The 25,570-nt window shown below is 41.5% G+C and overlaps 4 protein-coding genes across 8 annotated transcripts; 1 reads left to right on the top strand and 3 right to left on the bottom strand.

The window, feature by feature from the left end:
- Positions 1-67: 67 nt before the first annotated feature.
- LOC127768229 (ALBINO3-like protein 1, chloroplastic) lies at positions 68-6,153 on the bottom strand. The gene is made up of 12 exons (XM_052293765.1): positions 5,754-6,153; positions 4,924-5,034; positions 4,130-4,204; positions 3,648-3,708; positions 3,394-3,467; positions 3,205-3,309; positions 2,667-2,774; positions 2,166-2,269; positions 1,650-1,868; positions 998-1,139; positions 819-911; positions 68-682 (listed from the first exon to the last, which is right to left on the bottom strand). Exons 1-12 carry the CDS (start codon positions 6,087-6,089, stop codon positions 578-580), a joined length of 1,533 nt encoding a protein of 510 aa, XP_052149725.1. The 5' UTR covers positions 6,090-6,153; the 3' UTR covers positions 68-577.
- A 3,807-nt stretch (positions 6,154-9,960) lies between these two features.
- Positions 9,961-13,238, top strand: LOC127766908 (GDSL esterase/lipase At3g48460). Its single transcript, XM_052292082.1, has 2 exons — positions 9,961-10,608; positions 12,489-13,238. The coding sequence occupies exons 1-2, from the start codon at positions 10,012-10,014 to the stop codon at positions 12,999-13,001; spliced, it is 1,110 nt and encodes a 369-aa protein (XP_052148042.1). The 5' UTR covers positions 9,961-10,011; the 3' UTR covers positions 13,002-13,238.
- Positions 13,239-13,323: 85 nt separating this feature from the next.
- On the bottom strand, positions 13,324-17,992 carry LOC127766906 (serine/threonine protein phosphatase 2A 57 kDa regulatory subunit B' theta isoform-like). Of its 4 annotated transcripts, none has more exons than XM_052292080.1 (5): positions 17,784-17,992; positions 17,458-17,689; positions 15,855-17,243; positions 13,836-14,210; positions 13,324-13,754 (listed from the first exon to the last, which is right to left on the bottom strand). In XM_052292080.1, the coding sequence occupies exons 3-4, from the start codon at positions 17,046-17,048 to the stop codon at positions 13,851-13,853; spliced, it is 1,554 nt and encodes a 517-aa protein (XP_052148040.1). In that variant the 5' UTR covers positions 17,049-17,243; positions 17,458-17,689; positions 17,784-17,992; the 3' UTR covers positions 13,324-13,754; positions 13,836-13,850. The 4 variants fall into 4 exon arrangements, with proteins under 4 accessions (XP_052148040.1, XP_052148041.1, XP_052148039.1 ...); XM_052292081.1 differs by having other exon boundaries at positions 15,855-17,246; positions 17,374-17,689; positions 17,807-17,992; XM_052292079.1 differs by having other exon boundaries at positions 17,374-17,689; positions 17,807-17,992.
- A 499-nt stretch (positions 17,993-18,491) lies between these two features.
- LOC127765366 (exosome complex component RRP41-like) lies at positions 18,492-22,772 on the bottom strand. 2 transcript variants are annotated; one of them, XM_052290249.1, is made up of 7 exons: positions 22,383-22,772; positions 21,207-21,285; positions 20,436-20,538; positions 20,214-20,352; positions 19,797-19,885; positions 19,556-19,705; positions 18,492-19,475 (listed from the first exon to the last, which is right to left on the bottom strand). In XM_052290249.1, the coding sequence occupies exons 1-7, from the start codon at positions 22,534-22,536 to the stop codon at positions 19,389-19,391; spliced, it is 801 nt and encodes a 266-aa protein (XP_052146209.1). In that variant the 5' UTR covers positions 22,537-22,772; the 3' UTR covers positions 18,492-19,388. The 2 variants fall into 2 exon arrangements, with proteins under 2 accessions (XP_052146209.1, XP_052146210.1); XM_052290250.1 differs by having other exon boundaries at positions 18,501-19,475; positions 20,214-20,334.
- Positions 22,773-25,570: the final 2,798 nt, after the last annotated feature.

Here is a 25,570-nt window from a genome sequence, read left to right as displayed (position 1 = left end):
GCAGTGCTAATTTGATGATGTACAATTTTCGTTTCTTTCTTCATCCTTGTACGATAATGAGCAAACATTGAAAAAGTTTGTCTCGAATTCTTTCATGTAACAGGGCACCGTGCATTTCAAGATTACTGGTAGTTTGCGTAAAATGCTAAATGTTGGGTCGATCAGAATGTGGTCAAAATCAGGCGAGGAAGATATACATTTACAGCCACATTTGCATCTGCATCATGGGGGTCAACAAAATCCTTATTACTTCCTCGAGGACAATCTACAAGCTACGCTCTTCTACATCCTGAGTCTCCTAAAGGCAGAAAAAGCACAATGCTAGGGCATTGTTTCAAAAAGATTATGCCGCCTACTATCTTCTTGTAAGAATCGACTCCTGTAGCTGTATCCTGTCTGTCTGAAGCTCGCAACTAGCACGTATGGTCAATTGCCTATCCTTGGGTGAACACACTGAAGCAGCAGATAGGCATGAATTGGTGATCCTCCATAGGCACATTATAGCAGCAGATAAGGCTAGACCCACCACCACCAGTTTCCATTTACTACACTGCAGATTTGTCCATCCGTCCATTCTCTACACTGCATCTTGTTCGTTCTCTTCGTCCCTCGATTTATGAGCGTCATGTGACGTAGGGTCGATAACTGAAGAATGGCTGTCAGTTGATTCCTGAATTATATCCTACAATATAGAATGGTTATATTAGAATCTAAATACCTTTGATTGATTGAAACTTGAGTCTGAGAGAGCTTTGCTATTTGTTTCTCTACTTTACGTACTTAAAGATGTTTGTTGCCTTGATAAGGACAAAGCATACCTCTTTCATGCTTCCATTTGGTATCATTTCATTTGTACTATGGCTAAGTCCACCATTGCCGTTAGCTATAATTGGTTCATTTTCATGAGATTCCTGTTTTGAGTTTGTCAACAGCACAGAGAACTTCAGTTTCTGAAATAAGTGATAAAACAATCAACAAAATTACAAAAATGCCTCACCTGTTCATCTATGTTGTCTCCAGATGCATCTGAATTCTGTTTTCCATTGACGATGCCAGCTTGTGTGCCTGCCTGTTCTGTCTGTTCCGCTTTTTCCAAAAACATTTTTCTCCTTGACTCTTCTTCCTTTAGTTTTCTAAATCTGAAACTCAAAATGAATAGAATATATTTTAAGTACTCATGTTTTCCCCTAACTTGTGAGATTCAGGAAACTACAATTGGACATTTCCTGCATTTAAATATCAATCACAACTGGACAACTAGATTAGCTTCTACTACCTCCGTCCCAAAATAAGTGCAGTCGTGGATATCCGTGCCCAACGTTTGACCGTTCATCTTATTTGAAAAATTTAAAAATATTTAGTCACACATAAAGTACTATTCATGTTTTATCATCTAATAGCAATAAAAATACTAATCATAAAATAATTTCAAATAAGACGAACGGTCAAACGTTGAACGTGAATAGTGCAAAACTGCACTTATTTTGGGACGGCGGGAGTAGGAATTAACTAACTTTTCATTTACCAAGATACCAACCAAAATCTCTGTTGAATGTCCATTATTGTAAGGCTCATCGATCTAATGGTTTGTGACCACGGCTGAAATAATGCAGGCATTCAACAAGCAATATCTGAAAAGTAGACAGTACCTTTCACCACGTTGTGGTCCACTTGGTTTTGGCTCTTGACTGGCCGGGGGTTTACCAACTTTAGGGAGAGGATCACTCTTAATAGCAGGCTCGGGCTTTCCAAGATTAGTTGATTCTTCTTTAGCGAGCTTATCAATGTATTCTTTGACGGGATTTTTGGCACCTCCAAGCTTTTGAAGCCATACTTGTTGTGCAGTGCTAAGAATATTATTCGTAAGCCTGCAAGAAAAGTATTGCTAATGACAACCACAAACTATGAAAAATTCACCAGTTAATGAAGAAGAAAAATGATTAGGCCTGATGAGAGTTTCACATATGTAAACCAAGTTTTTCATTCCCTCAATAGCCAAAGTAACAGGTTTACAGCGAATTGCATATATTTGCCATTCTAAATAGTGTAGAAAATCTGGCTCTGTTCATTCTAAATAGACCATGAAGAAAGTTATGATGAAGCTCTTATTATTAAAAGAAAAAAATCTGAATAAAGAGAGGTTGAAATCTGTAAAACACACGCACCAATATAGACTTAGTCCAGAAGGAACAGAGAGAGCAAAATAACCAATTAGCAAAGGCAGGAACTTCACTACAGCTTGAGCACCTTGTTGGCTAGGATCATTGTTCTGCAGGACAAATATAGCAATCAGTAAGTTTGAACACAAACTTAATCAGCTATTGGTGTATGTTGGCATGATACAGAAAAAGAAATTGTGTGCCTTGATCTTTTGTGCTTTTTCAGTGGTCCGGATTATTTCCCATGAAGAGGGAACAAATTATAGAGTTCAACAAAATTATTACTGTACAGACTACATATCTTTACAGGTAATCTTCTGGAGATCTTTTCAGAATCTTGAGTTCTATACCAAGAATAATTGAACCCGATAGAAATTATGTGTTTATTCATTAGAAGCACCATACAGATATAATTCAACTGATAAGAAAATTCCCATCGGAGTGTTGAGGACCAAAAGGAATTGAATACAATGGACTAAACATGCTGAAAACTTTGGTAGAACAAACCTGTGGTGGCTGCATTACTTGAGAAGATACATATTGGGAAATAACAAGAAGAACTGGTAAAACAAGGTATGCCAGAGTGTCCGACCAGCCAAGAGGTGGATGACCATCCTACAACATCATCAATTACACTGGAGTCAAGAAAAAAAAAGAGAAGAAAAGAAATGACTCCAAGGTCAATGAAATAAATGTCAACTAACATTCAGAAATGGTCCTATCCAAGGCACTTATATAGGTTAATAGCAAGCAGCATTAACTGTCCGCCGTTAAAATTCCAGAAATAATTAGATGTGCATGTGCTTGATTTTTGCAAACACATTCTAGAACAACCAACGGAGTAGAGATTGTGCACATACATTTAAATCACATGCAATCACAGTTTTCTAATGCCTGCAAGCAGACAACACCGGCTTACAAATGGCCTTAACAACCTGATCACAATTCTAAAAGTCAAATTTTACAATTAGGTAAAAAATTGAAGTTGCACATGAACAAAAGTTGCTTGGGTATACCAGGGAATTATCAAGTTCTGTGTGCTTACCGTAAAGGGAAATAGCCATGATATTCCCTGGCCACTTTGCCGTGCAGCAATTGTTGTAGGGCCAGCCAAAGAAGGTATCCAGAAAAAGCCTTCGGTAAGAAGTCCCTTTCGAACAAAGACACGGATGCATCAGGTGATGCGGATGTTTACTCAACAAAAATAGAAATGACAAAACACAAGCATATCAACCTCATTAGCTACATTGGAGAGAGCTCTGTATAGACCAATCCAAACCGGTATTGTCACAAGAGTAGGCAAGCACCCTGTTGTATAGAAATGTTAAGTCAACGGCAAGTAAAACTAATGCAGGAATGTACCTAAGTTGCTACCAGAAAATGGGTAACAGAAAACCAATATAATGTGAAACTATTCTACAAAGCCTTGCTATGCATTGAACATTGAGGGGCAAACACTGATAGGAAATATATCAAAAATAGTACTACCTGCGAGCGGGTCAACACCTGACAACTTATATAAACGAGCAGTTTCAAGCTGTATCCTTTCCTGGAAAAGATGAATAAATAATTAACCTACAGATGGAAGTGCCTCGGGTAGTATTTCAAATCCATTAATATGATCTACAATGTACACCGTTGTGTTAAATCTCCTGTGTGAAATGGGTAAAATGGTAGTTTGTTTACATGGAGTTTATTTGCAGTATGCACTTGCGTAATAAGTACCTTTCCTACAAAACATTTTGAACAAAATGACCTCATTAGCTGCATGTCTTGGAAGGACTTAGATCTTCCAGTTAATGTGGGCTTCAGTTTATTGCTACATAAATAAGGAATTTACCCCCAATCAAATGAACTGCTAACTAAAATAAATGCAAGACCTTGCCATTAGCCCACAGTGCACACAGAAGATTCAACATGTGAGCATGTTATATTATTGTAAATCAGATCAATATGTAAAATATACCTACCTGATCACCAGCATAACGTTCTTGAATAGCCTTAACTTGAGGTTGCAGTGACCTCATTGCAATTGCAGACTCAACCTACACCAGAAACAACAAATATGAACAAAAATAAAAATTTATGCAGGAATAGAATGTGTGTAGTTTTACTTTGCATGAACATTTATTACTACAATGTAATCCTTGACTGTTATATTTAGGGGAAAAGACCTAATGTCATCAATTGATTTGGGACAGAAGGTGACAGAATATTCTTGCAGGGTGAATAACCATGTGATACACATGTTTGCAGTCAAATGGTTTCCGCATTAAAGTCTCTGTCACAATGTCAGTATGGATTAAGTCATGCATGCATTTATTACTGGCTCCGCTAAGAAAGTCCTGAAAGGAATCACCAATTTATTGGATATGCTTGAAGCTACAGCCGGTATATATAAGAAATAGAACAGTACAGATATGTACCAAATCATCTATAATAATGTGTTGAAAATAGCTACATTATTCGTTCATCTGTGGATCACAATGTATCATAAGTTGGGTTATGGTAAATCTTGTTACTTCCTAAAAATGTGGGTGAAAAGTGCAGGCAAATTATAATATGTCTCACAGAAAGATCTGCCAAAATGAACATTTTCATGGAGTGATATGATCGTAAAAGTAATCTTAATTATGAAAAAAAAAGATCAGAGAGTATCCTTCACCACCTTAATCTAAACAATTCACGATATAATATATAACCACAACCCAATTATACCACTATCTATTCTAACGCAGCAACATGGCAAAAGAAAAAAAATTACCTGCTTCTTTGTAAGAGGAAATGTAGCTGCCTTGACGAGAACTGTTAGAAGGATGATTGCAAATCCATACGGATAAGGAACATGGAGAGCTGACAGACCATCTTTTAAAACCTGCAATAGAAAAAAGAAATGTAAATCACCTGAAAATATGTAGCAAGCAAGGTATAATGTTATAAGAGTAATAAAAAATTTATGCAAACCACAAGATATCCTAGATGCAATGCATAATGGTGGCCACTCATTATGCATAATGGTGGCCACTCACATGCACAAAAATTGTAGTGGCAGGAGAACAGGGAGATAAATTGTTTGAAGATTTGGTGGTAAAACAGCGTTTGCCCACTGTCGGTTAAAGAGTGAAAACAGTTGAAATTAGATAGCATGGAAATTCCGGCCATACTTTTCCGCTGCAAGTGATTTAATTCCCTAATTAGTAATAAGGCACAGTACAAACAGAATATTGAGTAATAATTGTTGGCCATTAGCCAGACAACAAATATGAATGTGATCACTTCATATTTCCCTCTTCCTATGAGGTCTCCACACATATCCTTCAGTTCTTTTTTGCCTTATGGTCCATCAACAGCTATGACAACCAAATCTTACCTAAACTACTTTGGGCATGGATATCAGGGAATCGTGTTTTTGCTTTCTTTTTTTTGTTAAGTGGATGAAAGTGCTGAAGGCATCATAGGTTTTTGCTACATTCTTAGCACAGAAAGGTTCATAGGTGACAGCATCGCACAACACTGAATGGAGAAGGCGCGCGCGCACACGGCAAGACGCTGGAACCAGCTGGATATGAGAACAAAGTCAAGAGTCACGCTCACCTTGAGCACGGTCTCCATGGAGTTGGTGATGCCGGAGAGCCAATCCCCGGCCGCCTCCTTGGTCCCCCCGCCGCCGCCCTGCACCACCTCTGGGGACGCCGAGACGGCCGCATCCGCGACCGTGTAGAGGAACGCCTCCACGCGCCCGAACAGCTCCCCCACCTCCGCAAATCCACCACCACCCCCCAGCGCCGCCACCGGTCGAAGTACGACGCGGCGCGGGGCCACCCGGCGCGGCGAGGCGGGCCGCCTGAAGCCGGCGAAGCCAGCGGGGGCTCGCGCGGCGGCGAGGGCTAGGGCTCGCGGGCGCGCGAGGAGGAGGAGGTGGGAGTCCATCGGCGGAGGCGGAGGCGGAGATGGTCGGAGTCGGAGAGGCGAGTGGCGAGTCCACCTAAACTAGTACTCCTACTACTAGGCGGAGCATTTGGATACGGAAATGAAATTGGGGTGGGACGCGGCACGTGGGCCGGTGGTGCGGGGTGCACGACGCCGCACAAGTCACCGCTATGGTCTATGGTTGTGTGGGCCCACCTAGCAGCGTGGTGGGCCGGGCCTCTTTCGTGCCCGTCGGCCTCCTACGAAATTTTTTTACGCACATGTTTCATGCGAGATCGGCATTAATAATTCCTTTGGGAGACTTTGACCATTCGACACTTTACCTACATACGATAAGATAGACTATCTCCGTTTTTGAACATAAGATCGTGATGTCGACTGTTTGAATATGATGTTTCAACATTTATCCCTTTTTCATTTATTTTATGGACTTGTTTTAACATTATATGTATTTAAATGTGCCCTTTTTCTCTTTGCATTTTTTTGTACTATATGTTTGAATAATATAAATGGTTAAATGTTACCTCAAAATTCAGTAGCATCATATACTACTGAAGCAGACAATTAGATGCTAAGCCAGCAACAGGATGTTGATTATCTAGCGGATATATCATTTGTGTCACGCTTCCAAATAAATGGTAATTCTCTAAAACTTTCTTTATCGATATTGATTACATTGCTTTTTCCAAGCTATTACTCCGTCATCCATCATTTAACTTTCAATCTGTTTCAAATGTGACTTTAAATTACTCTATAGAACTCTCTCTCTCTCTCTCTCTCTGTTTTATATAATTAGTCATTTTGACTCTTCTCAGGTTTGATAAAATTTATAAAAGAAAATTTAGCGATTAGAGGTATCACTATCATTAATATCCACCCCTTTTATGCTAAAATATTACTATATTCCTTACAAACTTCATCAAACTTACAAGATTTAATTAATTAAAAATGACTAGTATATTACGTTTTTGGCGAAGTTTTGGCGTGGCTACAATATCAAGCCGTGGTTTTGTTCTTTCTCCTCAGTTCATTGATCTGCCATGCTTGCTTTTATTGCCTGGTTTGTGCCGGTCTCCGTCGTCCGGCCCATGCAACTCGGATTTATTCCGGTCGACAGAATCGTGAAGGTGATAGAGTAACTAATAACCCAGATTAAATCCGGTCTTAATCTAGAGCTATCAAAGTGCATTGCGAATTAATGCCAACATGTACCAAGTAGTAGTGTATCGACACCGGCGGCTGCTATCGCAACATTATAAACACACAGATGCTTAGCGTGCTCGACTTGTAATATTCGACATCATCGAATTGCAGAAATATTTTGGCGATTGCATCGTCCGCAGCCCATTAGTGTTTGGGCCCAAAAGGCCCAGCTAGAAACAATATCGAAGTCTCCCTTCCGTCTCCGATGGCCGGAGCTCTGCCGCTGCCATAGCACTAGGAGCAAGCTACTACTAGTACTATGAAGCAAGAGTAACCATGTAATGCCATGCCATCGTATGACCCTACAGGATTGCTCTCTCCGTTACAGAGAAAACCAACTATACAAAAGTGGTAATGCTTTTGCTTTTCTTAGGTCACGTTTATTTCAGCTTAGAATTATTATAATCTGTATTATTATGAGTAAACTGAAATAAACAGATAGCTTATTACGATAGAATATTACAATCTATAAGCTAGATTACTATAATCTAGTAATCCACTCTAAAGGTGCTTTTTTTTATTATTGGTTTGCTAACACCTAACAACCGGCTAATAATCCTGAGAAACAAACATCTAACAATTTATTCTATGTCGGCTTATTATATCTAGCTTATAGTAATCTGTCTCAATAATCTAGATTATAATAATCTTAAGCTGAAATAAACAGGGCCTTAAAAAAGGAAGATAGAGAAAACCAACTTATAATCTCTTCTTGATGTACTCACTCCATCTCAAAATAATAAAAATGCTATATACCGGAATCCCGTGTCCACCGCTCGGGATGGGATCCCCTCACCTCGCCCATGATACGTGCGGCAAAGAAGACGGAGAGCAAAAATCAGTCCAATGCAAAGCAACAGGACAGAGAGCAAGACGCATGCGATATCCGTCAAGTATCAACTGATACCTATCGGTACCATTTATCAGTTGGTATCTGATAAGTATCGGTCGGTACCTATAAGGTATCGAGATCTTATACCTACTACTCAGTATCTCGTTCAGATGAAATTTTGTAGTATAGCTACCGTCTAACATAAATAAATCTAATATAAATTATGGTTATATCTTTTTTTTATTTTAAGGCGAAAAGAGTAGTTCAAAAAACATTGACGAAGAGAATACTTCAATGTGAGTATGACCTCCGGTCTGCTCTTGGTAAAAGGTGCCTGTTTAGATGATACTAAAACTTTTAAGGCCCTATCACATTAGATGTTTGGACACTAATTATAAATATTAAACATAGACTATTAATAAAACACATTCATAATCTTGGACTAATTCATGAGACGAATCTATTGGGCCTAATTAATCCATGATTAGCCTATGTGATGCTACAACAAACATTCTCTAATTATGGATTAATTATGCTTAAAATTTTATCTCGCAAATTAGCTTTTATTTATATAATTAGTTTTGTAAATAGTCTATATTTAATAAATATAGAGACTAAAGTTAAGTCTATGATCCAAACACCATCGAAGCAGATCTGAATTACGCGTACCATCCTAGTACAACGTCTGATTTTGGGGTGCAATGCTTCCACCTAACAAATCGGCATGGTTATGGTGCACACGCATTAGCGAGCCATGAGTTTCCGAGAGTATAGTAGTACTGTACTAGTACTGGTACATTAATTAAAATGACTCCACTAGTCCACTTATTAACCCCACACCACCATCTGTCAGTCTCATGTTGGATTGAATCCCCACACGGCACACGGCGTGCACTAATGACACTGCCTGCGATTGTACCATCCGTCTACAATTACTGGTAGGTACTTCTACTTACTATTCCTGATCCAGAGCCTTCCACTGTCAGAGATAAAAGGAGAATAAAAATGGTGAAAAAACTGAAGAAAAAAAATATTATCAAGAAGGCCGAGATGGTTGACACAACTAAAAGAGTCGTCCAATCCTATATATTCCAGTCGTATGTATGTACTGCTATCACTAAATAGGATTCGTATCACGCACATACTCCTAATTAGGCGTTAAGGACGATGATATATTATTTGGAGTGGTACAATATACGATGGGTAATACCAATTGGGTAAGTAGTCGTAGCAGAACTAGTGTACGGTGTTATTACTTGTTTGGGAATTATTCAACGACCAACTAATTATCTGCGCGGGTAATAAATGCAGTGAAGTTTCTTGGCACACTTGCCCTATACGTACCCCTTTGAATCGCAGGAATGAGAAAACATAGGAATAGAAAAAACGTAGGATTTTGATAGGAATGTAAGTGTAAAACAGAGGATTGCAAAACACAGAAAAAACACATGAAATGGTCGTTTGATTGGACCGCAGGAAAAATTGCAGGAATTAGAGGGGAGATAAAGACTCAAATGAAAGTTTCCAAAAGGTTTTACCTCGTGTTAGAATTTCTCCAAAACTTGCATGACATTAGTCAATCCATAGGAATTTTATAGGATTACATAAGATCCATTCCTTTGATTCAAAGGGCATTCCTATAGGAATAAAATCCTCTAAAATTTCTATGAATTTACTTTGAATCAAAGGGGCCTACATGATTTTCATAGATTTTTAATCCATTTACATGGTCAGGAGTAATCTAGAAATTAAATTACCTACGGTTAATTCGAAGGTGGTTCACCTCACTCTCTATAAGAAGCAGTGGAAGCGGAAACACACTGAAGCACACAGACGAGTGTGACTGACATAGTATATAGCTAGCTAGCTCACTCGATCTCGCCGGAAATGGCAGCTCGCCGTAGTGACGTCATCCTGCTCCTCCTCCTCCTCATCGCCGGCGTCTCCGTCCCGGCGGCGGCGTTCGAGACGGTGTACGCGTTCGGCGACTCGTTCACGGACACGGGGAACACGCACTCGACGACGGGGCCCTACTCCTTCGGCTACGTGTCCAGCCCGCCGTACGGCGCCACCTTCTTCCACCGCTCCACCAACCGCTACTCCGACGGCCGCCTCGTCGTCGACTTCCTCGCCGACCGCCTCGCGCTGCCGGGGTTCCTCCCGCCGTACCTCTCCCCCGCCGCCGCCAACGCCACCCACGGCGTCAACTTCGCCGTCGCCGGCGCCACGGCCATCGAGCACGAGTTCTTCGCGAGGAACAACCTCAGCGTCGACATCACGCCGCAGTCCATCATGACGGAGCTCGCCTGGTTCGAGGCGCACCTCCGGCGGTCGCCCGCCGCCGCCAGGGCCGTCGGCGACGCGCTCTTCTGGGTCGGCGAGATCGGCGCCAACGACTACGCCTACAGCTTCATGGCCGCCACCACCATCCCCCAGGACCAAATCCGGAACATGGCCATCGACAGGCTCACCACCTTCATCGAGGTATATATATATACATACATATATCTCATTAATTAATTAATTGTTTTTTCTCGGCCTTTTGGCCCTGAAAAGAAAATTAATTGCTTATAGTTAAACAAATTACACAAAGTGCTAAGCTAGGAGAACAAGACAAGACAAGAATTTAGAGGTTGTCCGATGCGGGTCCAGGATAGTAATTACAGTGACAGTAAAATTATAAGTCGATCGGTCTAATACTAATTATAAGTTATATAGTTTATTAAAATAATGGTAAAACTCTTTTTTAATATAGGTGTCCTTAGCCATTTAAAAACGAATGCTTAAAACGTAAACTTATATAGGAAAACATCAAAATCAAGTTTTAACACCTAAATTTTGTCGATAGCTCGTACTCCCTCCGTCCCGAAAAAAATGAATTAGCATTGGATGTCCAAATTCGTAATACTAGAATGTGTCACATCCAGTACTAGGTTGGTTTTTTATGAGACGAAGGGAGTACTCCATTCATCCAAAGGTACAAAGTATTTTTTTCATCACTAGGACGAATAAGTAAGACCAATAAATAATTAACGCATTCATCATGCACTATATACATATATTATATCTGGTTAACAATTTAATTTAGCATATAACGACTAGAAATAGATTTTAGAGTTTTGAAAAACTAAAAAAATAAAATATGAATTAGACTTTTGGATGTACTAGAGAGGAACATAGGAGCTGATATTAGCTAAGAGCATTAACTAATATTTTCACCGTCTCATAAAAAATAATATAGAACTATGTATCTGAATATACTTTTTATCTTGATACGTTGTATTAGAATGTGTTATGTCTATTCCTGGATTTTTTTTTTAAGGCCTAGATTCGTTTTTTTTTTACTAAGCGAGTAACTATAAGGCCTTCGATGGTTCAGAAATTAGAACCCAGCCTGTCCTAATGTATCTACCCCTGTCGGTGCATTTGCTACTAGCATGACAGATCAAGAGCATGGCGACCCTGTAGCTGCAGCCATGGCGACCCTGTAGCTACAGGTCTGCAGCCGCATGCAGAAGAGTAGATAGATCAGGAAGCACAGTGACATCTCTTTAATTTTGCTGTCCCTGTTCAGCTTGTTTGCAAACATTTACTGTACTGCTTATGGGAATTCCCTGCTTATGCTGCCATCTTCAGTGTGCGAATACATTAGTTCGTAGTTCGTACTAGCCGGAGTATTCACCGAGCTACAGCCTACATGCGATTAGGAGTACTTAGTTGCACTGTTCATCTCAAGAATATGGAGTTAAGTCGCTGAACATGATGTTGGCAGGCTACAGTAGACGCTTTGATGACTGGAATCAATCAGCCAACCAAATTTGATGGCCACCAAAATTTGACGGCCACCATTTACTGCCTTCTTTCTCCTCCTAGCACACTATACTCTCAAATTCTGAATCCATACCAAGTTTGAATGCAGCTAGCCGGACATGCATGTGCATTGATCTACTACTTATTCTGAATACTGGAAAAGTAAAAAAAACAAACTAATAACAAACACAAAAGAGCACTAGCAGTATTCTCTCTCTTTTTATGCTGTTATTTTAAAATAGTTTTCTTGTTTATAATTAAGTTGTGATTTTGTAATTCGCAGCCATTCAACATACAATCTAAGTATATAATAATTGGTTTAAAAAAACACAAATATTAGGGAATGACCTAATATCAAATAATTAGAGGGGTAATGCTTCGAACCCAAATCGTCTAGCCCACCATATTGTGGAGCTAGCCGGCAAGTCGTCCAGCCCACCAAATTGTGGAGCTAGCCGGAAGACCGCTTGACGTTTCTCGTATAATTGGTTTTACCTTACCTTCTGTCCTTCTTCGAGAGATAACAATAATTGGGGAAATTGGATGCATGACAGGCATTGCTGAAGAAGGGGGCCAAGTACATAATCGTACAGGGGCTACCTCTAACCGGTTGCCTGCCACTGACCATGACGCTGGCCCGCCCGGAGGACCGCGACAACATCAGCTGCGCCGCCACCGTCAACCAGCAGAGCCACGCCCACAACCGCCGCCTCCAGGCCAGCCTCCGCCGGCTCCGGCGGCAGCACCCGGCCGCCGTCATCGCCTACGCCGACTACTACGCCGCCCACCTCGCCGTCATGGCGGCCCCGGCGAGGTACGGCTTCACGGAGCCCTTCAAGACTTGCTGCGGCGCCGGCGGCGGCGCCTACAACTTCGAGATCTTCTCCACCTGCGGCTCGCCGGAGGTGACCACCGCCTGCGCGCAGCCGGCCAAGTACGTCAACTGGGACGGCGTCCACATGACGGAGGCCATGTACAGGGTCGTCGCCGGCATGTTCTTCCAGGACGGCAGGTACTGCCACCCGCCGTTCAGCACCTTGCTCGCCAGGCGGAACAAAGGCAATTAAGCAAGTGATCATATCTTTTCTGCCATTAAGCAATATTGATCAGTGTTGTTGTCTCTTTAGTAGCTAGGTGATAATTGATCAGCATTGCCATTGAAGTATTGAACTGAATTCTGAGCAGCATCAGTATTAAGCTCTTCATTCTTGAATCATTTTGTGACTTGTGTCAGCCAGGCATACCATGTGCCATTATTGTCGACGACAGAGCATTCAATAAGAAGAAACCTAGAGTTTTAGGTGAAGTTTCCACTTACCAGCTCTTGGCTTAATCAGTTTTGAGCATCCTCTCTTGGATACTGCTCCATAGTAATAAGATTAAGTAAGCTGCACTCCACACATTCTTTGAGCGATATTTGTTCATATTGTACTCAAGAAAAAAATTTCTGTTTCCATTTACAACCATGAAGGCCCATGCCAACTGGAGAACAACGATGACTCATTTTGAAGGACTAACTAACTTCTATCTACTGACCACCAACAACCATTTGCTTCCAAAACAAACACCCATGGGAAGATTGCAGCACCAGCTGAAAACAAATTGCAAGTTCGCAACCAACTTCGGACAAGGTTAAAGGATAGTAAAGCAATTAACTGCAGATCTCAGCATATCAAAAGCCAAGACTCAGGATTGAGAGGTGATTGCTGGTACTCTGCGTAACCCAACTGGCTTCTCAGATCTTCCATCAATATGCCCGCCTTGATATACCTTGTCTGTACAGTTCAATCCTGTACAATGCTTTTTGAATCTCCAAGGACCTAACAAATGAGGTGGATTCATACATTAGAAGCCACTACCTCAAACTTGCAATGCAACCAAAAATTAGTAAACTTCCTTACCACTTGAACAATGCGCTAGACAGCTGAAGATTGGCGAGGTAAGGTTCGAGAGACAAGCACAGCTGCTCCACTCGTTGCTTTTGCTGATGCCATCTCTTCCAGGCGCTTCCATGCGACTTCTTGCTTCAATTTTGTCTCCTTCTCTTTGGCTTTTTCATCCTCGTATTTCCGCTGACACTCATCATATACACCAACATCATGATCGGAGAACAATTTCCGAACATTAAGTGTGAGGCTTTGCACAGCTTGGTTCCAGTGCCCATTAGCATTTCTCTCGAGTGCAGGGAAGATGATAGGTAAGATCACCCTACTATTTTGTTTGATCAGATTCTCGATATGATCATTGTTCCACAAAAACAATGCTCTCTCAGCAACCTAGAAGTAGCATAAGCACTATTAGATAAAATCCATCAACCAATATGCGTATATCATGTTTCTGCTGCTTCAATATAATTTGCATTAACAATTCCCCGCAGGAAAAAAAAGGATGCACTGGTAATTATGAAATATTGCACAATTAAACAAAATTTGATGTGCTAAATTGTGAATCCTCATAATAGCAGGGAGTGATTAACTGATTACAAAGAACCAGAAACAAAATCCTGCACTTAAAAGCAGATTTGAGATGTAAGACAAGGGCTCTATTGAAATAAAATGCAAGTATACCCTGTGTGTTGGGTCAACTCTCACACTGTTAGGTTTCCAAACTCCACAGCATTTTTGGCATAGTCAAACAAATAGTTATGGGAGACTCATGCCTGAGCATGCGGAATTAGCCCTACAATATTTCTCCACTCATAACATAACAAGAAATAAACAATGAAAAACAATTTCTATGTAACAAGATTCAGGGAAGACGCATAACAGAACTAAAACTCTATACAATTTCAAGGTAAGTTTCCAAATGAGCAGTGTAAGCCATTAATAAAAAAAAATGAAAAATACACCAGGACTCTATAAATGATCACTGTTTTAGTCAATCCTAACTGTGAGCATAACAGGGCTCTAAAGATGAATGCTGTTTTAGTCAAACCCTACTATCTATTTGAAGGGCATAAGGAGTCAGATTGTTTTCTATTTCAACATACAAAACTCCATCATACCTTAGGAATTGATAAGAAAAGTCACAGATGAAAGATCAATTGCCCTTCAAGTTTTTGGTTGGTAAGTAACATATGAATATAAATCCGTACTGATAGCAGTGTCAATGCATTGATACACTAAAGTAGCTCGTGGCTAGACTAAGAAAGTAAACCATGAGAAAAAACACTCCGAGCTACAGCTTATAACAGCCAGTTATGCTATTCTTTGACGTGGTTGAGAGGGATTTTGTTTTCCATGCCTCTTTTTCACTAAGGACCCTTGGAAACCCAAGTCCACCCAAAGAGTAACACTAATTGATGGTTAGCACATAACAAACATTTTTCACTAGTTTGAAATTTCAAACGGCACAATAATATATAGGAAAATAACTTTCAGAAATCCACTCAGCAGCCTACGGTGTACACGAGAACATTTGGTAGGATTAGCTTTTGCGAAAGATTGGCTGCTCACCAGTTCTTCAGTCTAATTATAGAGTGACCAGCCCTTAGCTTGTATTCTGATTTACCACCAAACAGTAAGTCACTTAAAAAAGAAAGAAGAAACAAAGTCCCTACAAATAAAACTAACAAATATTTGGACAAACGAAATTATCATGACAGATGATTGGAACTTTGTAAATGATAATTCACTACATTCTGATATTCTATTATAATGCTGAGCTGTATAGTTCTAACTTCTAAGTGAATACCCAACAAAGGGTAATTAAACTTAATAAACACTATATGTAGGCTAGCTTAACTTGAACAGAAACAAAATGTGCAAAATGAGACGGTTACCATGCAGGAAATGCATCTGTTTCAGTTTTAACATGATAAACTGACGAAAGAAAATTACATTAAAGAAGAAATGGGGGTAAAAGGTGGAATGAAAAATGAAGGGGAAAGTTTTTAATGACAGTCACGCAATTAATGTTACCTGGAAGTGAGAACTGTTTAGACAATGTGCAATCTGACGGAAAAGAGGAACCATGCATTTCTGAAACTCTGCAGGTTGTGTAGCCTCTAATATCTCTTCCAACTCTCCCAAAAACAAGACCTCCTTGGAGCTGTTTGTGATTGGCCAATATTTCAATAGGCCCCTGATAACAGTGTCTGCGAGTTTGCAGTCTTTTTCAACAAATTGTGTAATGCAGTAAGACAACTGTTGATGGTACATCCCAATGCACTTTGGCTTATGAAGTGGAATCAGGGCCCGGACAAGGAACAACTTATGCTCCTCCTTAAGTGGCAGTGCAAACCCATTTATGATACTTCCTAAAATCTCCAATAGTTCTGCAATTCCATTGTGTTTTTCAGTTTCATAGATGAACTGGTAAAAGATGTTGTTGATTGCCTTCCTTATAAATGGTCGATGTACCATGAACTTTCCGTAGACACGGTGAAGTATCGTCTTGAGGTACTCCCTCTCCCTAGGGTCCTCCGAGTCAAAGAGGTCAAGTAATCTCAGGACAAATGAATGATCGATGTATCTTTTTGCCAACTTGGCATCGGTCTCTGGAGACTGAATGAACCTCAAGAACAGCTCATAAACAATCTGCAAGTGTGACCATGCAGGATCCATCACAGGCTCCTCATCATCCACATCGAAGGCTTCAATCTTATTCTCTCTGGGCGGGGTAGTCAGTGTCCTGAATAAGTTTACAGAAACCATCCTTGTGATCTCTTGCATAATTATCTCCGGAAACTTCCCATTGGCTGAGGCAATATAGTCAACAAGTTCCAACAAAGTTTGCCTCTTTACTTCCTTCTCCTTTACACTCTTTGTTGGATCTGTGAAGTCAAATGTGGCACAGCACAAGTTCAGTTTTTTTACGAACAGGTTATTCTTCTCTGTGTTGGGCACATCCTTAAAGCTTGGCAACAGCTCAACAGTCGGTTGTACCGAATTCCCGTTCACCCTTGAGTTTGCATTCCCAACATGCATGCCACTCCCATAACTAAGCCCAGAGCTTGAGATAACCGGTGTCTGGCTACTCAAATTGGAGGACCTTTCTGCACCTCTTGGACCCAATGGTGGATTCGGCACTGAGGGGCTTGACCTGCCAATAGGGTCCTTGTCTCCGGATTTGGATGGCTTCTTGGGGAACCGTCCAAGGATTTGCTTGATCATGCTATCACCCAGCTTAGTCAAAACCAACCAGCAGTAGCTCTCGGGTGCTTCTGAAACAACTTTTCTCCCGACTCCAATGTGGCAATTGGTATTACTGAAAAGTAAACCCTAAGTCCATTTCCATATAACGGGGATCTCTCATCCAAACGATGAAGCTTTTTGCAGAGCTAGTGCACCAAATGGAGCCACTCTGACCTGCTTGAATCAAATTGACAAGGAAAAACAACAAATCACCCTAAGATCGCTGAAGAAAAACAACGCCTAGCTATCCACAGGATCACATGACAGTTGATCAGAGGACGGGGCTGAGTAAAACGCGCTCTACCTCTCCATCGCCACTCCAAATTTTGTTGAGGAGGTAGTAATGGGGGGCTTCGCCGGCTCATCGATTCGGCGGGAGGGAGCTCACCTAGTCGGCTCGCTGGCGGTGGTGCTCCGCGGAGACCTGGCAGCTCGGCGACGGGAGCTGTGCACTTGACGGGGACCTCCTCATGCGGCGGCGGCGGATGGCAGGAGCTGGAATACACAGAGACCTCCGAGCCACCGGCGGCGCTCAGAGCAAAATCAACTTCTCCCCAAATCCGCCAGAGCAAAATCGGCGGAGGAGAACGAACAGTGGCGCAGCTTCCGCCGAGGAAACCCTTGAGATACACACAAGCGAGCGCCGCACAAGTCAAATCTCCAATAGCTAGCTAGCTAGCATCACAAAGGGGAAGCGCGCGAGCGAACAGTAACCTAGGTTCCAAGCCAGCACGCACCTGTGCTGTGATCCTCGGCGCCGGCTCCCGCGGCGGCGGGGAGGGGTTCGTCGTCGTCGTCGGCGGCGGCGGTTGGTGGCGGCGGCGGCGTCCGTTGAAGGAAGCGGTCGCACGAGAAGAGAAGAGAAGAGAAGAGAGAGGCTTGGAACTTGGAAGACCTTCTCCTCGTTTTGCTTTTTTTTTTTCCTTTTCTTTTTTTTTCTCCTCTCCCTCTTCGATCGAACAGTTTTTTTTTTCGAAAAGAAAATAATAAATAAATAGATGGAAAAAATGGTGGAGAAGGGTGTTGGTGGCGGACGTGGCACTGTGCGTGGTTTCACTTTCGCTTTAAAAAATTCCGTGGGCTTGGGGGGGGGGGGGGGGGGGGGGGGCAGTTGGGGTTCGCTTTTGCTCATTGCCATGCAAATGCAAATGCTTTGCTAGGCTGTGTTGTTGTTAAGTGCTGTTGATGCTGTTGTTAATCTTTAAGCCGTGCAATCAGGAAAAGGCCCTTGCCACCTAATGTGTGAATGATGAGCCTGTCTCACATGTTGAACTAACTAATACTCCTGCTACCACTAACCAATGCCCATCACATGATGGTTATATGTTTTGAGTTAGGATTCTCTCTTCTTTTTTTCATATATGCAATTTGCAACCAGTGATAAAGTCATTAGTTTTTGTCCTCAACTCGTTAATTTCTGTACGGAAAAAAATCATTCGTACTCATAACTCAAGTGTCACTGTTCTATATTTTGGTAACTCAAGTGTCATTGTTCTATATTTTGGGATGGAGGTAATACTAACTAAATACAGTGTCATGGAGTACTATTGATAGAAAACATGAAGGTATACTGTAATTTTCGTTTGTCAATTTTTAACAAAGCTTGACAATTCTAGATGCCATTCGAAGTACAGGAATAGTTGTACATCAAAATTATTAACCAGCAGACTGATCCCAAGGGGGATGATGACAACCTGCCAGCAGAGATATTTAAGTCAACAAACTGAGGCATATTTTAGGACATACAAAGGAACCACCTCAATTAGATTGCTCACACATATGAACAGCAGCAGAGAACCCTTCAAAGCAAATTTCAGTTTCAGGTCACGCTACGATTGCCACCAAGTTTGCAAATAAAAAAGGACTTACATTTCTACCTCATGGTTAACATCAATCTTCCTTATTCCCAAAATTGAGGACTCTAACATGGGCATCCTAGGAGTTCCTACCACTGGTACTCCTCAAGGAATCTTCAAGCTGAGGTGAGAGGTTTCCTTGTTTCTTTCATTCTTTTCAATTGATCCTTATCTCACATGGAACCATTTTCAAAATATTAGCTATGTCCTTTAGATCCCACAATAAGCTAATTTTGCATTCTTTTATGGCTTCATCTATAAAGTATTACCATCAGGAGTAGTACAAAACAACATACAGACAATGCTACTTTCTCTCTGAACAATTAGCTGCTTTGCAAAGGAAACAATCAGCATATAATCATGTAGTCCCGCAAACATCAGGCATCAGCCTCCCTTGCCTACAAAATTTGTACAGCTAAGGATATCTGTTTGAGCTTGCAACATCCTGCTGCTAAAACTTTATTCACTCAGCCAAGCTGGAAGCATCTTTCAAGCGCTCCCGAAGTATGTCACAGAGCTTACTGCAGGCATCCATGCAGAGCTCCACCGCCTATTAGTGGAAGGAATCAAAATGTTATTAATTCATAATGTTTTAGTATCATGTGTTAATATAGTGGAAAAGACACACACGTTCGTGATTTTGCCATCAGACCACTCTCCAGTAAGAGTTAGCTGCGTGATCTCCTTGCGGGCTGGCATGTACGCCACCATAAGGCTGCCGTCTTGCCATGCTTCCTCGTCAGAGGTTGGATCAATGATTATGTTCTTCCCAAAACAGGACTGACAAAGAAGCACAGGTGGATTGTCTTCAAATTCAAATGTCGAGTTTTAAGTACACACATGGTAAAGGAGAGAGAATGTGAGGCCATACCACAGATACTGATGTAACAAGGTCATACATCATGATTCCAGCATCAGCCAACGCAAGACTAGCACAAGAAATAATGATGGGAAGATCACCTGAAATCAAAGAAATAATGATGGGAAGAATGGAAGATCACCTGAATTTCCAGTATGAACGAAAGTAGTTCAATTCCCATTTGCAAGGAAATAAAGTTCTGTGGAATAACTCATGATGATATGAAGGCTTCTCTCAAAAACATAAGCAAGACACATTCTTGTGTGCCATCATATTATACCTTGTTCACAAAGTTAAAGTGCAGGTCATAATTCTTCCTAAAATAAGTAAATACGGATTATTACAGTAAAACAGCCTGAGCATATCAAATGCAGCAAGATCAATATTAATATGAAAAGGCAGAGATCAAATTCAAGGATAGTATCTTACTGCCACCAGACTCAAGAACCAAGGCAAAAACATCTACAGTGGTCTTTGGAAAAGTGTGCAACATCACTGCGCCTTCCAGAGCTTTATGAAGCATTGCGGAGTACTCCTTGTTATCTGTTCCCTGGAACAAAGATGCAAACTTTCAACACTTATTTTCAAGCATAAATGGTCCAGTAACAAATTTCTCCAAAGAGACAATGGAGAGCTAATAAAGCAGCAGACCTGCCCACGTATAGGGGTGGCAAATGTTGTGTAGCTCACATTGCAATTGAGTCTACCAGTATCACTGTACAACATTGCTTTCTTGCTTTCTCTCGGTCCAAACCTGAGAAAGTAATAATCAAATAAACATGACCAAGCAATCGGAGCAATAAGACAATTTCAACAGGAATATACAATCTGATAAGTTTTGACTGACAAGATACATGAAACTGATGTAATATGAAGCTAGGAAGTACATGTTAAAGGTCAGCCTCAAGGCCTTCAAACTATCGTTGCGATTGCCTTTTTTTTTTGGGTTGCCCCTTGAGAAAGGGTAAGCCATAGAGACAAAACCCTCAAAAGTCATAAGAGCACAAATTTATAAAATGCTGATAAATGTTAGCTGCTAAACTGATAGATGTATAAAACATACTGATACATGAATCCAAGCTGATTATGAACTGTTCTCAAGAGCTTAGTAACTTTTAAGTGTATTTCAAATTCAAAGAAAGAAGTTTGAAGTGTAAACATATTTCAGTTGACCTTAACTTGCTAATATTTGGTCCCACAAATGCCAAAATCTTTAAAAATTCAAATTTGGAATGATGTGTAGGAGGATAGATTGGGAATATCATAATGGAAACTGTTAATTATGTTTTAGTAGCAAGTTGAGTTTATGAGACACCTTTCACATTGGGATCTAATGAAAGATATGTTCTTTAACACTTGGAAACTAAACCATAACGTACTTACATACATAACGTGATTGTATAAAAATGCAACTATACTTACACTGACACAATGACCTTTGTCTTCCCAAATTCCGCATAAGCAGATCCTGATGCAGCGGTTGTTGGTCCTGTTTGCATAACTGCAAACAAATCAAATTTATTATTGGCTCTGAGCAACAGATGAGTCCCACTAGTTTCAAGCATCAAATTCCAGTGATCATAGAACAATTTGCAGTACCATTGAGGTTAAAATTAATACTTACAAGGAAGAAAGAAATAGAGGTAGTGAAACACAGTTTCAGGTAATATATCAAAGAAGGTTCTGCAATCATGTAACATGGATCATAATATTCATACATGAAAAAAATTCGTTCTTCCTTCAAGGTTGGTAGATGCATACTGTAAAATCCTATATAAATTCAAGTTTTTTTTTTCTAAGCTTGCATATAGTAGTTCTGGATGTTGTACTGCCCTATTGCAATCAGAGGCACATGACATAGGATTTTACAGCAGCGTTTGCTATTACATAATTAACATCAGCATGGAAGAAAATAACAGATTGGTATGTATTAAGCAACAAACACCTCAGAACATTAAGAGAAATTGCGTCAAGCACATGCTTTCGTTTATTGACAATCACACACTAAATGAAAGTTCAGCAAGGAAACTTCAACTTGTGAAAAGTCTGGAACATGAGCAATATGCACTTAAGCTTAGAGAGGTATAACAATTTGATTTCTCGCTCAAATTATTTTGGTCACATTCTATTTGTAAATCTACACTTGAGACCTGACTGTTTTGTGGAGTGCTCCAGCTCAGAAAACCAACAAAAGGTCTTCCTCAATACCCTGCTCAAACAGAGAGCGCAATGTCGTTCTATTTTCCTTCGATTACGTCAGTGCCTAAGAGTCTAAAGCATGGTATATTCACAGTAGGACGATGACTTGAACAGTAAAAGAAAACATTTGACAGTGGGAATGTTTCGCCCCACAACACCATCATCAGCATCCTTGCTCTGCCACTGAGGACATGGAACTACCGTTGTATGTAAGACATGTGTGTACTACTCAGGCATAACGTCGAGCACCTAAAGCGCAGACCAGGCGATGGCAGAAAATGTTGCTTAATCGGACCCCTGAGCACGAATGGGGGCGTTCCATGGAGATGAGGGTCGGCACTAAATCAGAGCAAACAGAGAAATCGGAGCAGGTTGAGAAGGTGGAGGAGGAGGATTTACATGCAGGACGGCAGTCGTGGAAGGAGCGGCCGTCGGCGCGGGGCCAGTCGGCGTCCTCGGCGAGGTGGCGCCGCAGCTCCTCCTTCCTCTCCCGACGCTTTTCCCCTGCGGCAGAAGCCGGAGAGTAGGTCCCAGCGGTGGCAGCCGCCGACATCGCCGGGAACTGGGTGTGCGTCGTCGCCGTCGGCTGCTCGAGCTACCAACCAAACCTTAGCAGGATCGGGTCTCTGAGCTCGGCGTGCGTCTCTAGATTCGAGAGAGACGGGAGGCCGGCGAACTATGCAGCGAGGAGACGGTGGCGGTGGCGGTGGCGGCGGCGGAGAGCGTGGCCGTGGCCGCGTCGGCCTTCCTCAGCGGCGCCGCTTTCGGTGGAGCGATTCGGGAAAGGGTTTGGGACGGGAGTGGCTACTGGCTAGGGGTATAGTGGGCTAAATGGACCGTGCTAAGCTGGGCCGGACCGACCACGACGGTACTGTATCCGGCCCAGTCATGGCAAGGCACGCTGGCCTGTGGGCCGTGTTTGGTCCGACGCCTCCCCCCGTGGGCCGGCACGGCACGGCCCGTCTGGTCCATCTATTGTTTGCTACAAATTTCCTATTTTTCCCCATTTTCATATATTACTCTTTTTTTTCCCTATTTCCCTTTACCATTTCCCCTTTGGACTTTGGAGGACATTATGATGTTGGTCTAAAGTCATTCTCTTAATGCAAACCTCACTTTAACAACACCTATAAATAAGCCAAAACCAGTAAAACTAACTATTCAGGCTTTGTAAAAATTTGATATAGATGTCGCCTCGCTGTTAACAGTGAAATTTGGTAATCGGCAAAGACGTCATCGGCTTAGAATCATTATCGGCTGCAGCATCTCGGAATCAGCCGATGGGAGTTATCAAGTCGCCAATAGTCGGATTACTGCTATATTCAGTTAAGGAAATCAATCTACTAAAGGAAGCTTATCCCTAAGTGACCGAGTTTAAAGAGGATGCGGCATGGCAGTTTATCTATTAATTAGGAATAGTTTGTTAGTTTCCTTTTATCTTTAGGAAAGTGTGTTTAGTGTCCGATAAGGACTTGTATTTTCCTTTTATCTTTAGGTTAGTTTCTTTCTTGTCCGACAAGGACTTGTATCAACCCATGGGTATAAATATGTACACCCGGGGTCTATGTAATCTATCACTCTAAGCCGATGCAACGTCCAGATAACTTTTCGGCTAGCACCCCGATAAAACAGTAGCATGAACATATCAGCTTAGCAAGACTTATATTATCAACAACAATCTAGTAGGTCGAACCTAACCGATGCAGCACGAGATTGTATATGATAATCTAATACTCGACGAGCCGATAGATCTGTCTAATGTGATGGATATAGCAAATCTATTTAGAACAACATTGTGATTGTAGAGATATATCGGCTAAGATAGAAGATCGGACCTAACCGAGACAGTCCCAACTAAACCGATGCGTCTCTAAACAGAATGGAATTAGAGATAGACTTGAGATATCAGGTAGGCAAATCAATCAACCAAACCAGAGCGATCCAAGAGATCGAACCGATGCAGCCTTGAACGATGCCGACGTAGATGACAGATTCACTAGGGCCCGACGGAACGTAGGACTTACCCCTTCGCCAGAGATCGAACTGAACCAATGCAGCCCCGCGTCAGGTGCCCAAATCCCGCCGGAAGATAAGTAAAAACCTCGGGAAAGAGGGTGGCGATGCGCCGAGAGTATTATTGATCCAGAGTGATAGATTACATAGACCCCGGGTGTACATATTTATACCCATGGGTTGATACAAGTCCTTGTCGGACAAGAAAGAAACTAACCTAAAGATAAAAGGAAAATACAAGTCCTTATCGGACACTAAACACACTTTCCTAAAGATAAAAGGAAACTAACAAACTATTCCTAATTAATAGATAAACTGCCATGCCACATCCTCTTTAAACTCGGTCACTTAGGGATAAGCTTCCTTTAGTAGATTGATTTCCTTAACCGAATATAGCAAGAATCCGACTATTGGCGACTTGATAACTCCCATCGGCTGATTCCGAAATGCTGCAGCCGATAATGATTCTAAGCCAATGACGTCTTTGCCGATTATCAAATTTCACTGTTTACACATGCCCATAGTACTTGCCCTTAGAGCAGGTACAATAGCAGGCTATTAGTCAGCTATAAGCATATTTTAATGAGATAAAAGATGAGAGAGAAGAGCAGCGGGCTATAAATCTGTAGCCAGCTGCAGCGCGGACTCCAAGACATAATGTGTGTATGATGGGTGGGACCATATATTAATAGTTGAAAGTGCATCTAGGACCCCTCATTTATTTTGGTGTTAATGACAACACAATTAGAGGGTAACTAATGCTTTTTGTTGAGATGTATGCAAGGATGAAAAAGGAGTGGATGTCAACACAATAAGTATTGCGGCATCTTTTGTGGTAATTGTCTTCTAATCCATTTATATCTTGTGTTCTTGAGTATTAGGATGCCGTACTATTAAGAGGGATGCCACATGCATATAATTGGTAAAACACTAGTGCTCAAAATCATTTATTTGAAGTGTTCCTGTTTTATGTCTGTCGGACTATCCGATGTTGATCAGACTATCCGATGCTCAGACTATCTGAAATTTCACAGAACTTTGCTCACTGTCTTGGGTCTGAGTGTTGGCTAAAAAATATCGGACTATCCGATATAAGGTCAGACTATCCGATACGTCGGACTATCTGAAATTTCTCAGAACTTCACTCTCTGTTTTGAATTGCTTTTTATTCCTTTTGAGTGAGTTTTAAATCAGACTATCCGATGTGATCGGAGTATCCGATGATCCAGAGACTCCGAAATTCAATGGAACTTGAGTCTCCGTGAGAGGATGAAATTCTTGGTTCAAAAATAACGGAATATCCGATATGACATCGGACTATCCGATCGATCGGATTGTCCGAAATTCTCAAGAATTTCGTTCTCTGTCTCTGGCCTGCTTGGGGGTCAAAAACATCGTTCTCTGTCTCTGTCATATCGGAAAGTCCGAGGTGGGATGAAAAGATTCTCTCCCAATGACCACATTTTGGGGGCTTCTATAAATACCCCCACCTAACCCTTTTCTAGGGTTACCCAACTCATTTCATTCTCATTCACTTTGGGTTGAGCTTGGTGCTAAGGTGCTTTGGATCTTTG

This window comes from Oryza glaberrima, chromosome 3, assembly GCF_000147395.1.
Source record: "Oryza glaberrima chromosome 3, OglaRS2, whole genome shotgun sequence".
NCBI lineage: Eukaryota > Viridiplantae > Streptophyta > Magnoliopsida > Poales > Poaceae > Oryza > Oryza glaberrima.
Note: the sequence above shows the minus strand (reverse complement) of the source record. Positions and strands in the feature narration are given on the sequence as shown.

Excerpts from the sequence above, each read along its gene's own strand:
- LOC127768229 (XM_052293765.1), bottom strand. The coding sequence starts at position 6,089 with ATGGACTCCCACCTCCTCCTCCTCGCGCGCCCGCGAGCCCTAGCCCTC. Across the intron at positions 5,035-5,753 it reads CCATGGAGACCGTGCTCAAG|GTTTTAAAAGATGGTCTGTC; the intron begins GTGAGCGTGACT and ends TTTCTATTGCAG. Across the intron at positions 1,869-2,165 it reads TCTGGACTAAGTCTATATTG|GCTTACGAATAATATTCTTA; the intron begins GTGCGTGTGTTT and ends CTTTTCTTGCAG.
- LOC127766908 (XM_052292082.1), top strand. The coding sequence starts at position 10,012 with ATGGCAGCTCGCCGTAGTGACGTCATCCTGCTCCTCCTCCTCCTCATC. Across the intron at positions 10,609-12,488 it reads GGCTCACCACCTTCATCGAG|GCATTGCTGAAGAAGGGGGC; the intron begins GTATATATATAT and ends GATGCATGACAG.
- LOC127766906 (XM_052292080.1), bottom strand. The coding sequence starts at position 17,048 with ATGATCAAGCAAATCCTTGGACGGTTCCCCAAGAAGCCATCCAAATCC. Across the intron at positions 14,211-15,854 it reads TAAACAGTTCTCACTTCCAG|GTTGCTGAGAGAGCATTGTT; the intron begins GTAACATTAATT and ends TGCTACTTCTAG.
- LOC127765366 (XM_052290249.1), bottom strand. The coding sequence starts at position 22,536 with ATGTCGGCGGCTGCCACCGCTGGGACCTACTCTCCGGCTTCTGCCGCA. Across the intron at positions 19,886-20,213 it reads GGTTCTTGAGTCTGGTGGCA|GTGATCTTCCCATCATTATT; the intron begins GTAAGATACTAT and ends CTTTGATTTCAG. Across the intron at positions 19,706-19,796 it reads TTGTTACATCAGTATCTGTG|TCCTGTTTTGGGAAGAACAT; the intron begins GTATGGCCTCAC and ends CTTCTTTGTCAG.